General features: G+C 34.9%; 1 protein-coding gene across 9 annotated transcripts in view; it reads right to left on the reverse strand.

Moving 5' to 3' along the window:
- The window catches only part of SWT1 (SWT1 RNA endoribonuclease homolog), a 94,906-nt gene that overhangs the window by 38,993 nt on the left and 42,202 nt on the right, over positions 1–13,711 (reverse strand). For all 9 annotated transcript variants that reach the window (XR_012033100.1, XR_012033102.1, XR_012033101.1 and 6 more), the window contains 3 exons: positions 13,029–13,177; positions 6,788–6,975; positions 2,905–3,036 (listed from right to left, as the gene is read on the reverse strand). Coding sequence is in view for 6 of the 9 variants with exons in the window: in XM_072830888.1 (XP_072686989.1) it covers positions 2,905–3,036; positions 6,788–6,975; positions 13,029–13,177 (469 nt within the window). In the remaining 3 variants the exon portion in view is untranslated. The remainder of the gene's footprint in view (positions 1–2,904; positions 3,037–6,787; positions 6,976–13,028; positions 13,178–13,711) is intronic.

The following is a 13,711-nucleotide window of genomic DNA, read 5'->3' on the forward strand; positions in this document are numbered from 1 at the left end:
GCCTGCTTCTCTCTCTGCCTCTCTCTCTCTCTCTCTCTCTGTCTCTCATTAATAAGTAAAATCTTTTAAGAAAAAATCTTAAAACAAGGCTTAGAAAATATTAATGATATGCAGTCACTACAAAGTTTAGTGTATTTTTCAACCTTTTTTTGTATTTTTCAACATTTTAAAAATGTAAAAATCTACCCAGTTAGCCAACACAAAAAATTAACTGAATTTAATGACTGTTTCTTAAAACATTTTAAGACTACATATACATTTGAAAACATAATTATTAACTTCTATTACATTTTGACTTAAATGCCTATTGTCTGAAGGGCTAAAATAAAAAAAGGAAAACTTTGCAATTTTAGTAATTTCCTGTAGATTAATGAATGCTGAAATGACCCAACTTTTTTTTATTCACAATGCCCCCTACTGGTAGCAAAAGTGGTTCTAATATATTTATTGCAGGAAATTGGATTCATTTCTTTACTGTGGTCTCCCACCAGCTGCATATAAATTCTCTGGAATGCTTGTTAAAAATATAACTTCCCTCCCTCTATGAAATATTTACAGATATTGTGATTTCACTATGGCTAGAACCCTGCATTTTTAACAAGACCCCCAACAAGTAAGTGGAGAATCACTGGCTTGGCTAGTTATATCAACACTTGAATTTCAAAGCACCGCTACTTTGTGAAAAGCTCCGGAAAGGTATTATTATGCTGGTTTTACAGATGAATACTGAGGCTCAAGACAATTTATTACCCCAGGTAACATGCAAAAAAGTAGCAGAGCCACCAATATTTTTATTCCCAGTACTGTGCCTTTAAAGGAAAGAATAGCAATTTATTTCTTTAAATACAACTTATGTAAGCAGTACATACTATAACTTCTCAACTTTGGCTTGACATGATAATCACCTGTGGAGTTTTTAAAAATGCTTACACCCAGGGGCCACACTCAGAAATACAGATTTAATAGGTTTAGCATGGGCCTGGGCATTGTTCTTTCCTTAAACCTTCCAGGTGATTATAATCAGCCGCCAGGGCTGAGCATCGCTCAAACCAGTATTGCAGAGAATCACCTGGAAGACACAGACTACTGGGCCACACCGCCAGATATTCTGATTCAGTATGGTCTGGAAGGGTTTGAATTTGCATTTGTAACAAGTTCCAGGTTGAGACGAGGATGCTGAATCTGTGACTACACTTTTGAGAACCACTGGTTAAGAATGTTAGCTAGTGGTTTTCAAACTTGGCTACATATTAGAATCACCTGGAGAAAGTTTTAAAATCCTGAAATACTAGCCTATGGGATAAAGTTAGACACTGCTTTGAGTGGCCTACCCGACATCCCCCTCCAACCTCATCTATTGCCAAACCCTTTCTCCCTCCTGCATAAGTTCCTATTAAAAATATTAACAACTCTATTTCAATTTTCTGTTGTAATGTGACTATTTACACTCTTTCTCCAAGTTCTTTGGAGTCAGATATTGCACCTAATTTATCTTTGATTCCCCAGGGCCTACTATGATGCCAAGCATAACTGGTACTCAATGAACATTTGTTGATTGCTACCCCTACACTTCCTGTAGAAAAGGTAGTGTCAAGAATGGCTTTTATGCAACCTAGAATGTAAAAATAGATTTTGCATAACTAAAATAAAAATTTGAATATTTCTCCCTCATAAAGCTACTCTTATTTAGTATTGCTTTAAGTAGAAAAGGAATTATTTGCACTTAGAGATGATAATTTCATTTCCCTTGGGATCGGCCACATCTTCAATTCATTAAGAATAACCAAAAACTTAACTTAAGAATACCAAAAAGCTATTCGAAGAATCATTTAGTCAACTGTGATCCAAAAGGGGTACAAAGGCTTCGTGTGTTAACAATGAGATGAAGTTTCCAAAAACCCTTAAGAGACACTGAGAAAGAAGCTCAAAAACTACTGTTGCGGGATCCCTGGGTGGCGCAGCGGTTTAGCGCCTGCCTTTGGCCCAGGGCGCGATCCTGGAGACCCGGGATCGAATCCCACATCGGGCTCCTGGTGCATGGAGCCTGCTTCTCCCTCTGTCTATGTCTCTGCCTCTCTCTCTGTGACTATCATAAATAAATAAAAATTAAAAAAAAAAAAAAACTACTGTTGCGAAAATCCAAGTTTTTAAAATTTGGACATATTAAAATCAAATCAATTTTGATTCTTTGGTTTTGTTTTTTAATTTCTAGAGAACAATAGTCTTCTGTTAGCAAGCTGCATATTTAACTCAGGTCAAGAGATTTTGGTATGTATCCCCAAACTTGCAAGACTGTTTAGTATTCTCCTTTATTGCCACAAAAGAAAACATATCTGACTTTATCCTATAAAGGTGCTTGCTGTTAACGTCCATTCTACAGTTTAGTGGTTCTATGTTTTCTATATGCTCTACAAATATTTAAAATAATCACATATGCAGAAGTTTCAAAGCATCATAAGACTATGCTGGTTCTTACACTTTTTCAGTTTGTGGTACTATGAGGCTATAATTTGAGGAAATCAATCATGTTAAGAAATATTAACATATATTTGTCTTTAAAGAGCAGTGATAACTACCTAAACATATGTTTAGTCAACAAGTAGTTACTGAGTGCCCATTATACGCCAGGCACTGTTTTGGGAGCTTAGTTGCATAATAATGAAAATAAAGTTCCTTATGAAGCTTACAACCTGGCATATTTTTTTTTAGAAAGGAAAAAAAAATAGAAATATGCTAGTGGTCCAAACTACAAATAGTGACTCTTTTTGCAAGGGAGAGGGAAAAGTTAAGTCTAAAAGTTATTAGTTTATAAAACTTGATGGAAGACTCCCAGCACCTCTCTCAAAAGGCTAATAAAACCTAGAAGAAAGAGAAAATAAATGAAACTTTAAAATTAGAATTTACCTCTGAATTCCTTCAAGAATATCCTTCACCACCACCATTAACTTTTGAAGAGATACAAATGCTTCTTCAAAGGATGCTATTTTTGAAGAAGTCAAAGCTGCATTTGAGCCCAATCTTTGAAATACATCCATGCTAAAACAGAGAAAAAGAAAAGATATTCATAGGTATACTTGCACGTTTATTGTAATTCAAGCATTTCTAATACATAAAATGAGGTAATATGTATAACTCCTCTCTCATAATCCTGATTTATTTAAATCAGAAATAAGAGACAGTGACTTGTGAATGTCCAGGCTACCATTCATGCAAAGGATCTAGAGCAACAACTATGTGTGTCTAAGCTAAAGTAATACGGTACAAACTGTGGGAATGATGTTTCTTATCAAGAGACTGGAAGGCACAGAAGTAAGACTATTAATCTAAATTCAAGTCAGTACATAAGTACTAACAGTACTCCAGTACATAAAGATGAAGAAAAAAAAAAAAAAAGACATCAGATTTACGTTGTTTGCTGAAACTAGAAGTTTTAAATGTTCATACACCTTACTCTGGTAATTTTAGAAATCTAGCACATATTAACAATAATTCGCAATTGGTCAACAATTAGTAATCACCTACATATTCAACAATATAAAAAGTGTTAAGTAAATGGTGAATTAGCCACCTGGTGAAATACCAAAGAACTATTAAAATAATGCTTATACCATCTATAAGCTAGAAAAATAAAGGTATATAAAAGTTATTTATATAACATAACAATCACCATATAAATAAATAAAAACATGTGCTGTACTGGGTAGAATAATATGCCCCTGAAATTTATGTTCGCCCGGAACCTCAGAATGTGACTTTATCTGAAATAAGATCTTTGCAGAACTTCCCAAAAGAACCAACTCTGCAGACACCAGGATTTCAGACTTTAGAGCCTCCAGAACCGTGAGTGAATAAATTTGTTATTTTAAATCATCTAGTTTTTTTTAAAAAAGATTTTATTTATTTATTCATGAAAGAGAGAGAGAGAGAGAGGGGCAGAGACACAGAGGCAGAGGGAGAAGCAGGCTCCATGCAGGGATCCTGACATGGGACTCGATCCCAGGTCTTCAGGATCACACCCTGGGCTGAAGGCAGTGCTAAACCGCTGAGCCACCTGGGCTGCCCTTAAACCATCTAGGTTTTGTCAATTTGTTATGGCAATCTTAGAAAACTATGCCTTAAAACACAGCTGAGTGTACATAATAATAACCATGTTTACTGGTTACCTTTGGTAGCAGTCTTCAAGGGAAGTTTCTCACTTCATAGTACTTTCCAAGGCATTTTTAGAAATGATTGTGGTACAATAAACATAAAATTACCACTGTAACATTTTAAAGTGTACAATTCAGTGGCATTTGGCACATTCACAATGGCTACAACTATCACCACTATCTAGTCATAGAACATTTTCATCACTGCAAAAAGGAAACCCTGTATTCATTAAGGAATCACTCACCATTCCTCCCTCCCCAAAGTTCCTGGTAACTACTAATCTGTTTTCTATCTGTATAGATTGACCTACTGTGGATGTTTCATCTAAAGGGACTCATATACCATGTGACCTTTTGTGTCTGGCTTCCTTCACTTAGCATGTTTTTAATATTTGTTCATGCTGTAGTGTATATCGATACTTCATTATGACTACCATTCCATTTTATGGATATATACATTTTATGATATACCACATTTCGTTTATCCACTCATCTGTTAATGGACATTGGATTATTTCCACTTTGGCTACTGTAAATTGTTGTGAGCATTCATGTACATGTTTTTGTTTGAACACCTGTGGTCAGTTCTTTTAGGTATATATCTAAGAGTGGAACTACTGGGTCATATGGCAATTACATGTTTAATGTATTGTTTTCCACATTCCTACAAGTGATGTATAAAAGAGGTAAAGAATTTTCACAAGACCACGAAAGGGGAAACTGAGGAAATCTGAAGAAATACAATGGTTAATAAGTATAGTTTCACCTTTCTAAAAGAAAAAGTATTTTGCAACACAGGGCCTACCTTTCCTTCAATTGAGCATCTCTACATAAGGGCTCAAGCATGAGTATATTGAAAAGTTATATAGTGACTCTGGTACACAATGCTTCTGAGGCATGAGAAGCAATGAAGTAGCAATATCAGCATTTTTCATGTACTGAAATGCTACAAAGGAAAGTCTATTTCTAATACAGAAATTAGCTGGAACTTTAACATCCAATGCAAATGTATGTATATTATAGATAAATTCTAAGATTAAAGTATTCAAATATTTTCTAAATGAAAAGAAGATTAAAATATTTTAGAAATGGCTTTTTAAAAAATATTTTATTTATTCATGATCAAATATTTTCTAAATGAAAAGAAGATTAAAATATCTTAGAAATGGCTTTTTTTTAAAAAAGATTTTATTTATTCATGAGAGACAGGCAGAGACACATGCAGAGGGAGAAGCAGGCTCCATGCAGGAAACCCGATGTGGAACTCGATCCCAGGACTCCAGGATCAGGCCCTGGGCTGAAGATGGCGCTAAACCACTGAGCCACCTGGGCTGCCCAGAAATGGCTTTAATCTATTTTATTTTGAAAATGATAATCTCAAAAAAAAAAAAAAAAAGAAAATGATAAAATGATAATCTCTGCCTATTATATATAGTAACTTTCTGATAACAAGACTATCTGATTAGCCAAAACATTGCCAATACGTTAAAAATAGACAAAACAAACAATAAAACCTTTGCTTTATATGAAAATACAAATTTTTAAGTATTGTTTTCCTTAGCTTACATGTTAGGTATTGGTATTTCCTTAGTATGACAAACTATGCATTTGTGGGAAAGAAATTATAAATGTAGCCAAGGACTAAAAATGGGCCCTAAATCTAGTGTTGAAATATAAAATAAAATTAAAAAAAAAAAAAGAAAATAGATGTCTAAGAAGTGTTCATACTCCTTTGCTGCTAGGACAGATTATCTTAATCCAAAATAACAGTGATGCTGGGCTCTTGAACCTAAATCATATATATTATAGATTTGCAGATCATAAAAAGCATACAGTATAATCTGCAAGTCTATAATATATATGATTTTTTTTTTTTTTTTTTTTTTACACAGCACATCCGGGCCCTCCTGCAGCACCAGCATCATCTGCCATTTGGTGTTCTCTCGGAGAAGAATATATATAAAATTATATAAAGATTATGAGCCTGGGAAAAAGTATGGGAGGGAGTGTTGGCTTACTTTAAAATCCCTTAAATTATTTTTTAAGTTGCTCCAGCAGCATTTAAGTAACTACTCACAAATGGTCTGTATCTTTTCATTTTACCAGGAACACAGTACTTTCATGTATATCAAAGGAATAAAAGTATTTCTTCCTTTTAAACAAAAGTATTTATCTTCCTTTTTACAAAGTCTTACATGAATTTTCCCTAATCCAAAATGACCTTTCCTTAGATTATTTTAGATCGTATTAAGGCTTTGTATCCTGCTAATTTGTTTAACCAATCTAGGTGGCTTTCATTGGTTTTGACATACATAGGAAATACTTCTCATGAAGGTTTCACATCTAAATCACCTGGAGATATATATTTTTTTTTTAATGCACTATCTTCTCAGTGTCACCACAGTCCTACTGAGTCAGAATTTCTGGGATAGAGCCTAGGCATATGTATTTTTAAAACTTTCCAGGTAAGTCTGATTGTATGCCTATTTAAGCATCACTGTTTCTAAAGCACCAATTTGATAAAAGACAATAAGATAATCTAATACATTAAAATCACAACCCAAATACTAACTGTTCATTGAATAACAGTAATGATGGAAAAGCCTAGAATTAAAAAAAAAATCTTGGGAATTTAGTACCTGTTTTGATATAATGTAATCCAAACATTCTCTAGGGTAGACCAGATTTCTTGGTGCCTGTTGGGTTGGGGAAGATGAGAACCTGAGAAAATGGTGATTTCTTGGTTATTAGACTTCATCAAAGAAGTATCTTCTTGCTTTTTACCCATTGTTGTTTCTGAAAGATTTTGTTTAAGTTTTGCCTTGACCTGGGGAAATAAGAATTACACAAATTTCAGCTAGTCCTTCAATAGTTAGTGAGAGAAACTGAATGCCAATTGTGCTTATGATGTTTTATCTTTCCAAGAGCTATTAATTGTCTTTAATTATGTACAAAATATTCCCAGAAAAGCATCAGAACTAAAAAAAAAAATTATTTCCATTTATATCAAACAATATTTCCAATGCATTTATTATAGTCACCTAATATCAATTTAAGAACACTATTTGAACCCTTCTACTCATATGGTATTGAATAAGACAGAGAACACTAGGATACAATAAGTATGTGTAACTCAAGCCTCTAAGTACCTTACAATCCATTAACAAGAATGAGATTGAAAAGGGTCATTAAACAACAACAGGATAGAATGTAATCCTTTAACAATGAAGAAACCACTGAAGGTTTTTAACTTTGGAAGTAATAGATTTAGAACTGTACTCTAAGACAAACTGGAACATAAGAGAGTAGAGACAAGAAAACTATTTAGAAGGCTACTGAAATAATCCAGGAGAGGAATCCTGAGAACTTGAATCAGGTAGGAAAAGACAGCAGAATAAAAAGAATAACGTATGCAATAAATATTTTTTTAAAGATTTTATTTATTTATTCATAGAGACAGAGAGAGAGGAAGAGACACAGGCAGAGGGAGAAGCAGGCTCCATGCAGGGAGCCTGACGCAGGACTGGATCCCAGGTCTCCAGGATCAGACCCCAGGCTGCAGGAGGCGCTAAACCGCTGCGTCACCGGGGCTGCCCTGCAAGAAATATTTTTAAGCCAAAGTCTAGATTCAGGGAATGAGGCAGACCCTACAATTTTCTTTTTAATCTGGATGCCTAGAAAAAATAATGGCACAAAGAATAGAAATATGAAGTGTTAATAAAGTAGAAATAGATCAAACTCCCTTAACTACTTCTACAAAGGAATGTAAAGGCATAGTTTATTTGGTAAAAGTCAAATACATAAATATTTAAAAGCATCCCATCTCAGATACATGTGCAGAAAGTGGTGAAGATGCTATTTTATTTTTAAAGATTTTATTTGGGCAGCCCCGGTGGCCCAGCGGTTTAGTGCCCGCCTTTGGCCCAGGGCGTGATCCTGGAGACCCAGGATCGAGTCCCACATCAGGCTCCCTGCATGGAGTCTGCTTCTCCCTCTGCCTGTGTCTCTGCCTCTCTCTCTCTCTCTCTCTCTCTCTCTGCCTCTCATGAATAAATAAAGTCTTTAAAAAAATAAAGATTTTATTTATTTACTCATGAGAGACAGACACAGAGAGAGGCAGAGACATAGACAGAGAGAGAAGCAGGCTCCCTGCGGGAAGCCTGATACAGGACTTGATCCCAGGACCCCAAGATCATGTTCTGAGCCAAAGGCAAATGCTCAACCACTGAGCTACCCAGCCATCCCAAAGATGCTATTTTAAAATGTGTCACATTCATTGCAATTTTAAACAGCACATTATCCTACGCCTTGCTGATGAAGGCAAAGCAGTGAACATATCATCTACTATACAGTCATAGCAGTAAGGTATTTGATGTATATTGATCTACATTTCTGTAATTTACGGTCACTTCTAGAAAAGCCAAGAAAGACTGGTTACCGAAAAGAGGAGAAACAGACTACAAATTTGTGTTTAGAATGTCAACTGCGAAGAATCAAAAGATATCTAGGTAAAGATACTAAGCAGGTAGTGGGATATGCAGATCTGCCACTCAAAGGATATAGCTGGGAATCCCTCTCACACAGACAAACCTCAGAAGTAGATGGGACCGTTAGAGGAGAAAATAGCAAAAAAGAAGGTAGACAAACTGAAGGAGGGAGGGAGGGAGAGAGGGAGGGAGGAAGGGAGGGAGGGACCAGCAAAAAGAAAAAGACCTGTAAGATAGGGGATGAGTCAGAAGTATTTGAAAGCAAGAGAAACCAAAAGAGGTAAGTTTCAGGAAACAAAGAGAGGACAATACCAAGTGCTGAGAAAGGCTGAGAAACTTGAGAAAGGGAGAAAGAGAGAGAAAATGGGGGATTTGATCAATGATAACCTAATTCACTTAACAGAGCTTGGAGACAGAATTCCACTTGTAAAGGATAAAGGAAGAGTGAGTGAAGAAATGGAAACAATGGTTATAGATTGCCCTTTAAGAAGTCTAGTAGTTGATGGAAGGTGCTAGTGCATAAAGAGCACAGCCAAGGACAAGTATTCAAGAACACAGACCTGAGCATATTTTAAATATTGATAAAGACACTGAACAGAGTATGAGCCATACTACTGATACGAATAATTTTTTAAGAAATCTCCTTGGGGTAAAGTATTAGGAGGGAAAAAATCTGATAGAATGAAACAAAACTATGACTTTAAAAACAGACGGGGTGGTTGTCTTGGCTCTGCTGTAACTTCTTTGTGAACTTATATAAAATAACTTCATTTCTCTAGGCTTTCTTGTTGATAATAGTATGATTTCTTTTTTTTTTTTTTAAGATTTTATTTATTTATTCATGAGAGACACTCCCTGCATGGAGCCTGATGTGGGACTCAATCCTGGAACTTCAGGATCACACCCTGGCCCGAAGCCAGGCGCTAAACCACTGAGCCACCCAGGGATCCCCTAATAGTATGATTTCAAAGGTTAGCTCACAGGTTGTTAGTTTCGTGTTTATCAAATAAAAAATTTCCAATACTACTAGTACTAACAGCTAATATTTATTGAGCATTTCTTATGTATAGAAACTTTCCAAGAAATTTATATCTATTAGCTTATTTAAGCCTCACAATGACCTCATGAAACACAGATTATCATTCTCCATATTTTATAACGGAGACATAGAAAGGGTAAGTAATTCATGCAAGGTCAAACAACTGGTAAGACTCATATACAGGACTTGACCTTCAGCAATCTGACCTTGAATGGAGTTATGATCTCTCTCCAACAATAAAAGTAAATGTTACCCTTTCCTATCTTTGGGGGCAGGAAGAAAAAAAGAAAGTTATTCCTCCTGTTTTTGCCTATTTCATTAATTATGCACTTAATAAATATACATGAATGGAAAGACATATGTTGTTCTGAGACATGTTTTTAAATCATCACATACTGTCTCTTTTCCTCAGCTCTCAAATAGTAGTGTATGCAACTGTGCAGATGGATTTCTTTAAACACCTACATAGCACTTACTAGTGCCAGGCACTAAGTGCTTTCCAAATATTAATCTATTTAATTCTCATGATAGTTCTGAGACACAGATTATTATACTCATTTTTCAAAAGAAGAAAGTAAGGCTCACAGAAGTGAAATAACCAGAGGTGAAAAACACAACTAGTCAGGAGCACCTGGGTGGCTCAGTCAGTTGAGTGTCTGACTCTTGATTTCGGCTCTGGTCATGATCGCAGGGTTATGAGATGAAGCCCTGTGTTGGGCTCCTCACTGAGCATGGAGTCTGCTTAAGATTCTCCCTCTACCCCCCACACCCCTGCTCTCTTTCTCTCTCTCTAAAAACAAAACACAACTAGTCAGGATGGGGATTCTCAGATCCTCAGACATACAGGTCTAAAGTCTATTTAAACAAGACTGACTTTATTCTATCATCTTGGCAGAGCAAGTCTTTTTTGGTGGTTGGAAGCCTTACAAAAGAAAAATGTATATATCCTTTTTCTGTTCCCACCTCATTTATATAAAAATCTGGAATATGATCAGTTAATTTCCCATTTTTTTTTTCCTCACAAGCCTTTTCAGAAGCAAATGAATGAATATTCCTCTTTTCCTGATTTTCTACACTTGATGAATTAAGTTTAAGGGCTTTTTTTTTTTTCTAACAGTTACTGTATTTAGATATTCTATCCCTGGAGATAATCTATTTGTTGTTCAAGTTACTAAGACAGGACTAAGTATTTAGGTCATATGCCAAATCTAATGCATTCTACAAAACAACTCCTTTAAAGGCATATTTTAAAAGTCCAAGCTAAATCACAAAGTTCCTGCTGATTTAAACAATCAATTGTTTCTAATATGAAAATAAAGGAGCAATATTCCAGAGCTCCAATCATGGAAACAACATAGGTTGTTTCCAGCAACAGCACTAATGTCAGGTGTTGAGGGATAAGCACTAATGAGGACATAGGTTCTTTACCAATGGCCTTCATGAATCTCTTGCTAATGTAAAACTGGAAAATCAGGATCCAAGTATAAATAACAATTCAATATTTTTAAATACTCAGTGGACAACATGTAGTAGGCATAGCATTACCTAATAACCCTAAAACTCTCACGCCACATTTTCATGGCAACTCCCGTCTCTTGGTTTCCAATTGATGAAAGGACCTTAAAACTGGATATTATTATTTTTATCATAATCAATCCTAATTTTTAAAATTTTCAATAATCTTAATTCAAAGACTGATATGCCTTGAGTGACCTGAATTTTCCATCTTGTTTACTATGTTTGTTTCACTAAAGGTGGAGTTTACGGTTCAGTTCTGTGATGGGAAAGGATAATATATTGCTCCCTACGCAATTCAAGCGCAGACTCAAGTTGCAATCCCCTAAACTTCCAGCCCCATTAATTCCTATGAATAGTTCTCAAAGTCACATTTGCTGTGGAAAAATAAAACTGCCAGGGTTTTTAGCAGGAATTATTACATATTTATTAGGTTATATATATATATATATAAAAGATGCTTCTTGTACTTCATGAGATACTCTCTTAAGGAAGTTCTTTCCTTACCAGCTATGGTTAAATTTAGTATCATATAATCCTCTCATTATTTTCTAGGTAGTGAGACCTATCTGACCATAAAACAACACAGAGGAAAACCTGGTCAACTCAATAACTCAGAAAGGAAAAAAAAAGATTATTATATATATATTAAAGTACATTAATGTCTTACCTACCAATTGTGATACTGAGTTTTTTTGAGCTGTTTCTGACAAATAAAACTCACAGTATTTTCTGAATTTGAAATTAGAAGACTGCAGGAATATTTTTAAAACTTATTTTATTTTTAAAAATAGACTATTACCAGAGACATAACTTACATAATTAATTTAAAAGAAGTAAAAAGGCATCGGTGCTAGGCAGGCTGCATAAAGGAGACTTGTTAAAAAATTGGTAGGTCAATTGCCAAAGTCTAAATAAGGTCTATAAATCAGATAATTGTATTATGCCAATACTAATTTCCTAATTATATTAGTTACATAAGATATCCTTGTTCTTTAGGAAATATATATATGGAAGTACTTAGGGGTGAAGGGGCATTGTACCTGCAACATACTCCTAAAGTTTGGGAAAAAATGTGGACAGATAAGTAGGTAGGTAGGTATATAGGTAAGGAAAACAATGAAGCAAATGTAAAAAAAAACAGTAACATTGGGGAATCTCCATAAAGGATATATATCAGAATTCTTTGAACTCTTCTTGCAACTTTTCTGTAAGGTTGAAATTATTTCAAAATAAAAAGTAAAAAAAAAAGACCAATTTACTGGGCACCACTGCCAGAAGTTTAATTAAGTTGGAGAGAGGCTTGGCAACTATGTCTTTAAAAAAAAAAAAAAATTATTCATGAGAGACACACAAAGAGAGGCAGAGACATAGGCAGAGGGACAAGCAGGTTCCCTGTGGAGAGCCTCATGTGGGACTCTATCCCAGGACCCCAGGATCACGACCTGAGCCAAAGGCAGATGCTCAACCACTTAGCCACCTAGGTGTCCCAGCATCTATGACATTAAAAAACCTTCCCAAGTATGTTGATGTATGTTGAGATCCACTGGTCTGGGGCATTGGAAAATGAATAGTCAAATAAGCCATAGCTTGCTTCCCTCCATAAATGAAATAATATAAAATTCCAACAGTGGCTGTGACACTGCTTTCATAAGAGGATGTGTTTTATAATTTGCAATAAGAATTGCTTACTTTTCCTTCAATTCACTTAATATTTACTTAATGCCTGTAATGTGTTAAAATAAGTCAGAATTAAAATATACTTTGCCTCTGTTGTCTAATACATTTTTAGAACATACGTGATTAGCTATTCTAAATGGCATTCCAAAGATATCTTACCTCTGCAAATGTTTGGAGTAGTTTGTTGACTTGAGCAAAGGCCTGGGGAAGAATACCATCATAATTTGACCTTGTACTGAAAGCATGTAACAAACTTTTAGAATCCTGAAGCAGAAATTTCACTGTTCCAAAATCCACTGCACTGTTAGCTGGTAACAGAAATTAAGAAGGAAAAATTATGTAAGAATGATTATTCAACACAAAAAAGTCTTTGGTAAACCAATCGAATGTTAATTATGAAACTTAAGAAAAATACACATTTACATCTACATACCACTCTTAATTTCTCTCTCTGGTGTAAAAAGCATTATAATTAAACTTAGCTAAAGACAATGTTCTTGGATTTGATTCAGGTATTCTGTATTCTTCAGAAAAGAGAGATAATAATTACCAAACAAGTTACAGATTTTCAAAACTGATTTTGTTTCATATAAAGATTACTCTGGAGGCATCAGAAGAGTCACATTTGATAAGCATGTAAGTTACATGCAGTACCTCTCATAACCAACTCAGTAAGTACGTAGTGATTTGCCTTCAAATTCCACTTTATTAAATGTAATACTAGATTGGTTGAAAATAATGTTTCCTCTCTCTACACGACACAACTTTAGCAAAAATATAAATAATCTGGGTAACAGTGAGCTGTGGGCAAGAGAAGCTAGAATTTTTTTTCTTTATAAATT

Source organism: Canis lupus, chromosome 6 (assembly GCF_048164855.1).
Source record: "Canis lupus baileyi chromosome 6, mCanLup2.hap1, whole genome shotgun sequence".
Lineage (NCBI taxonomy): Eukaryota > Metazoa > Chordata > Mammalia > Carnivora > Canidae > Canis > Canis lupus.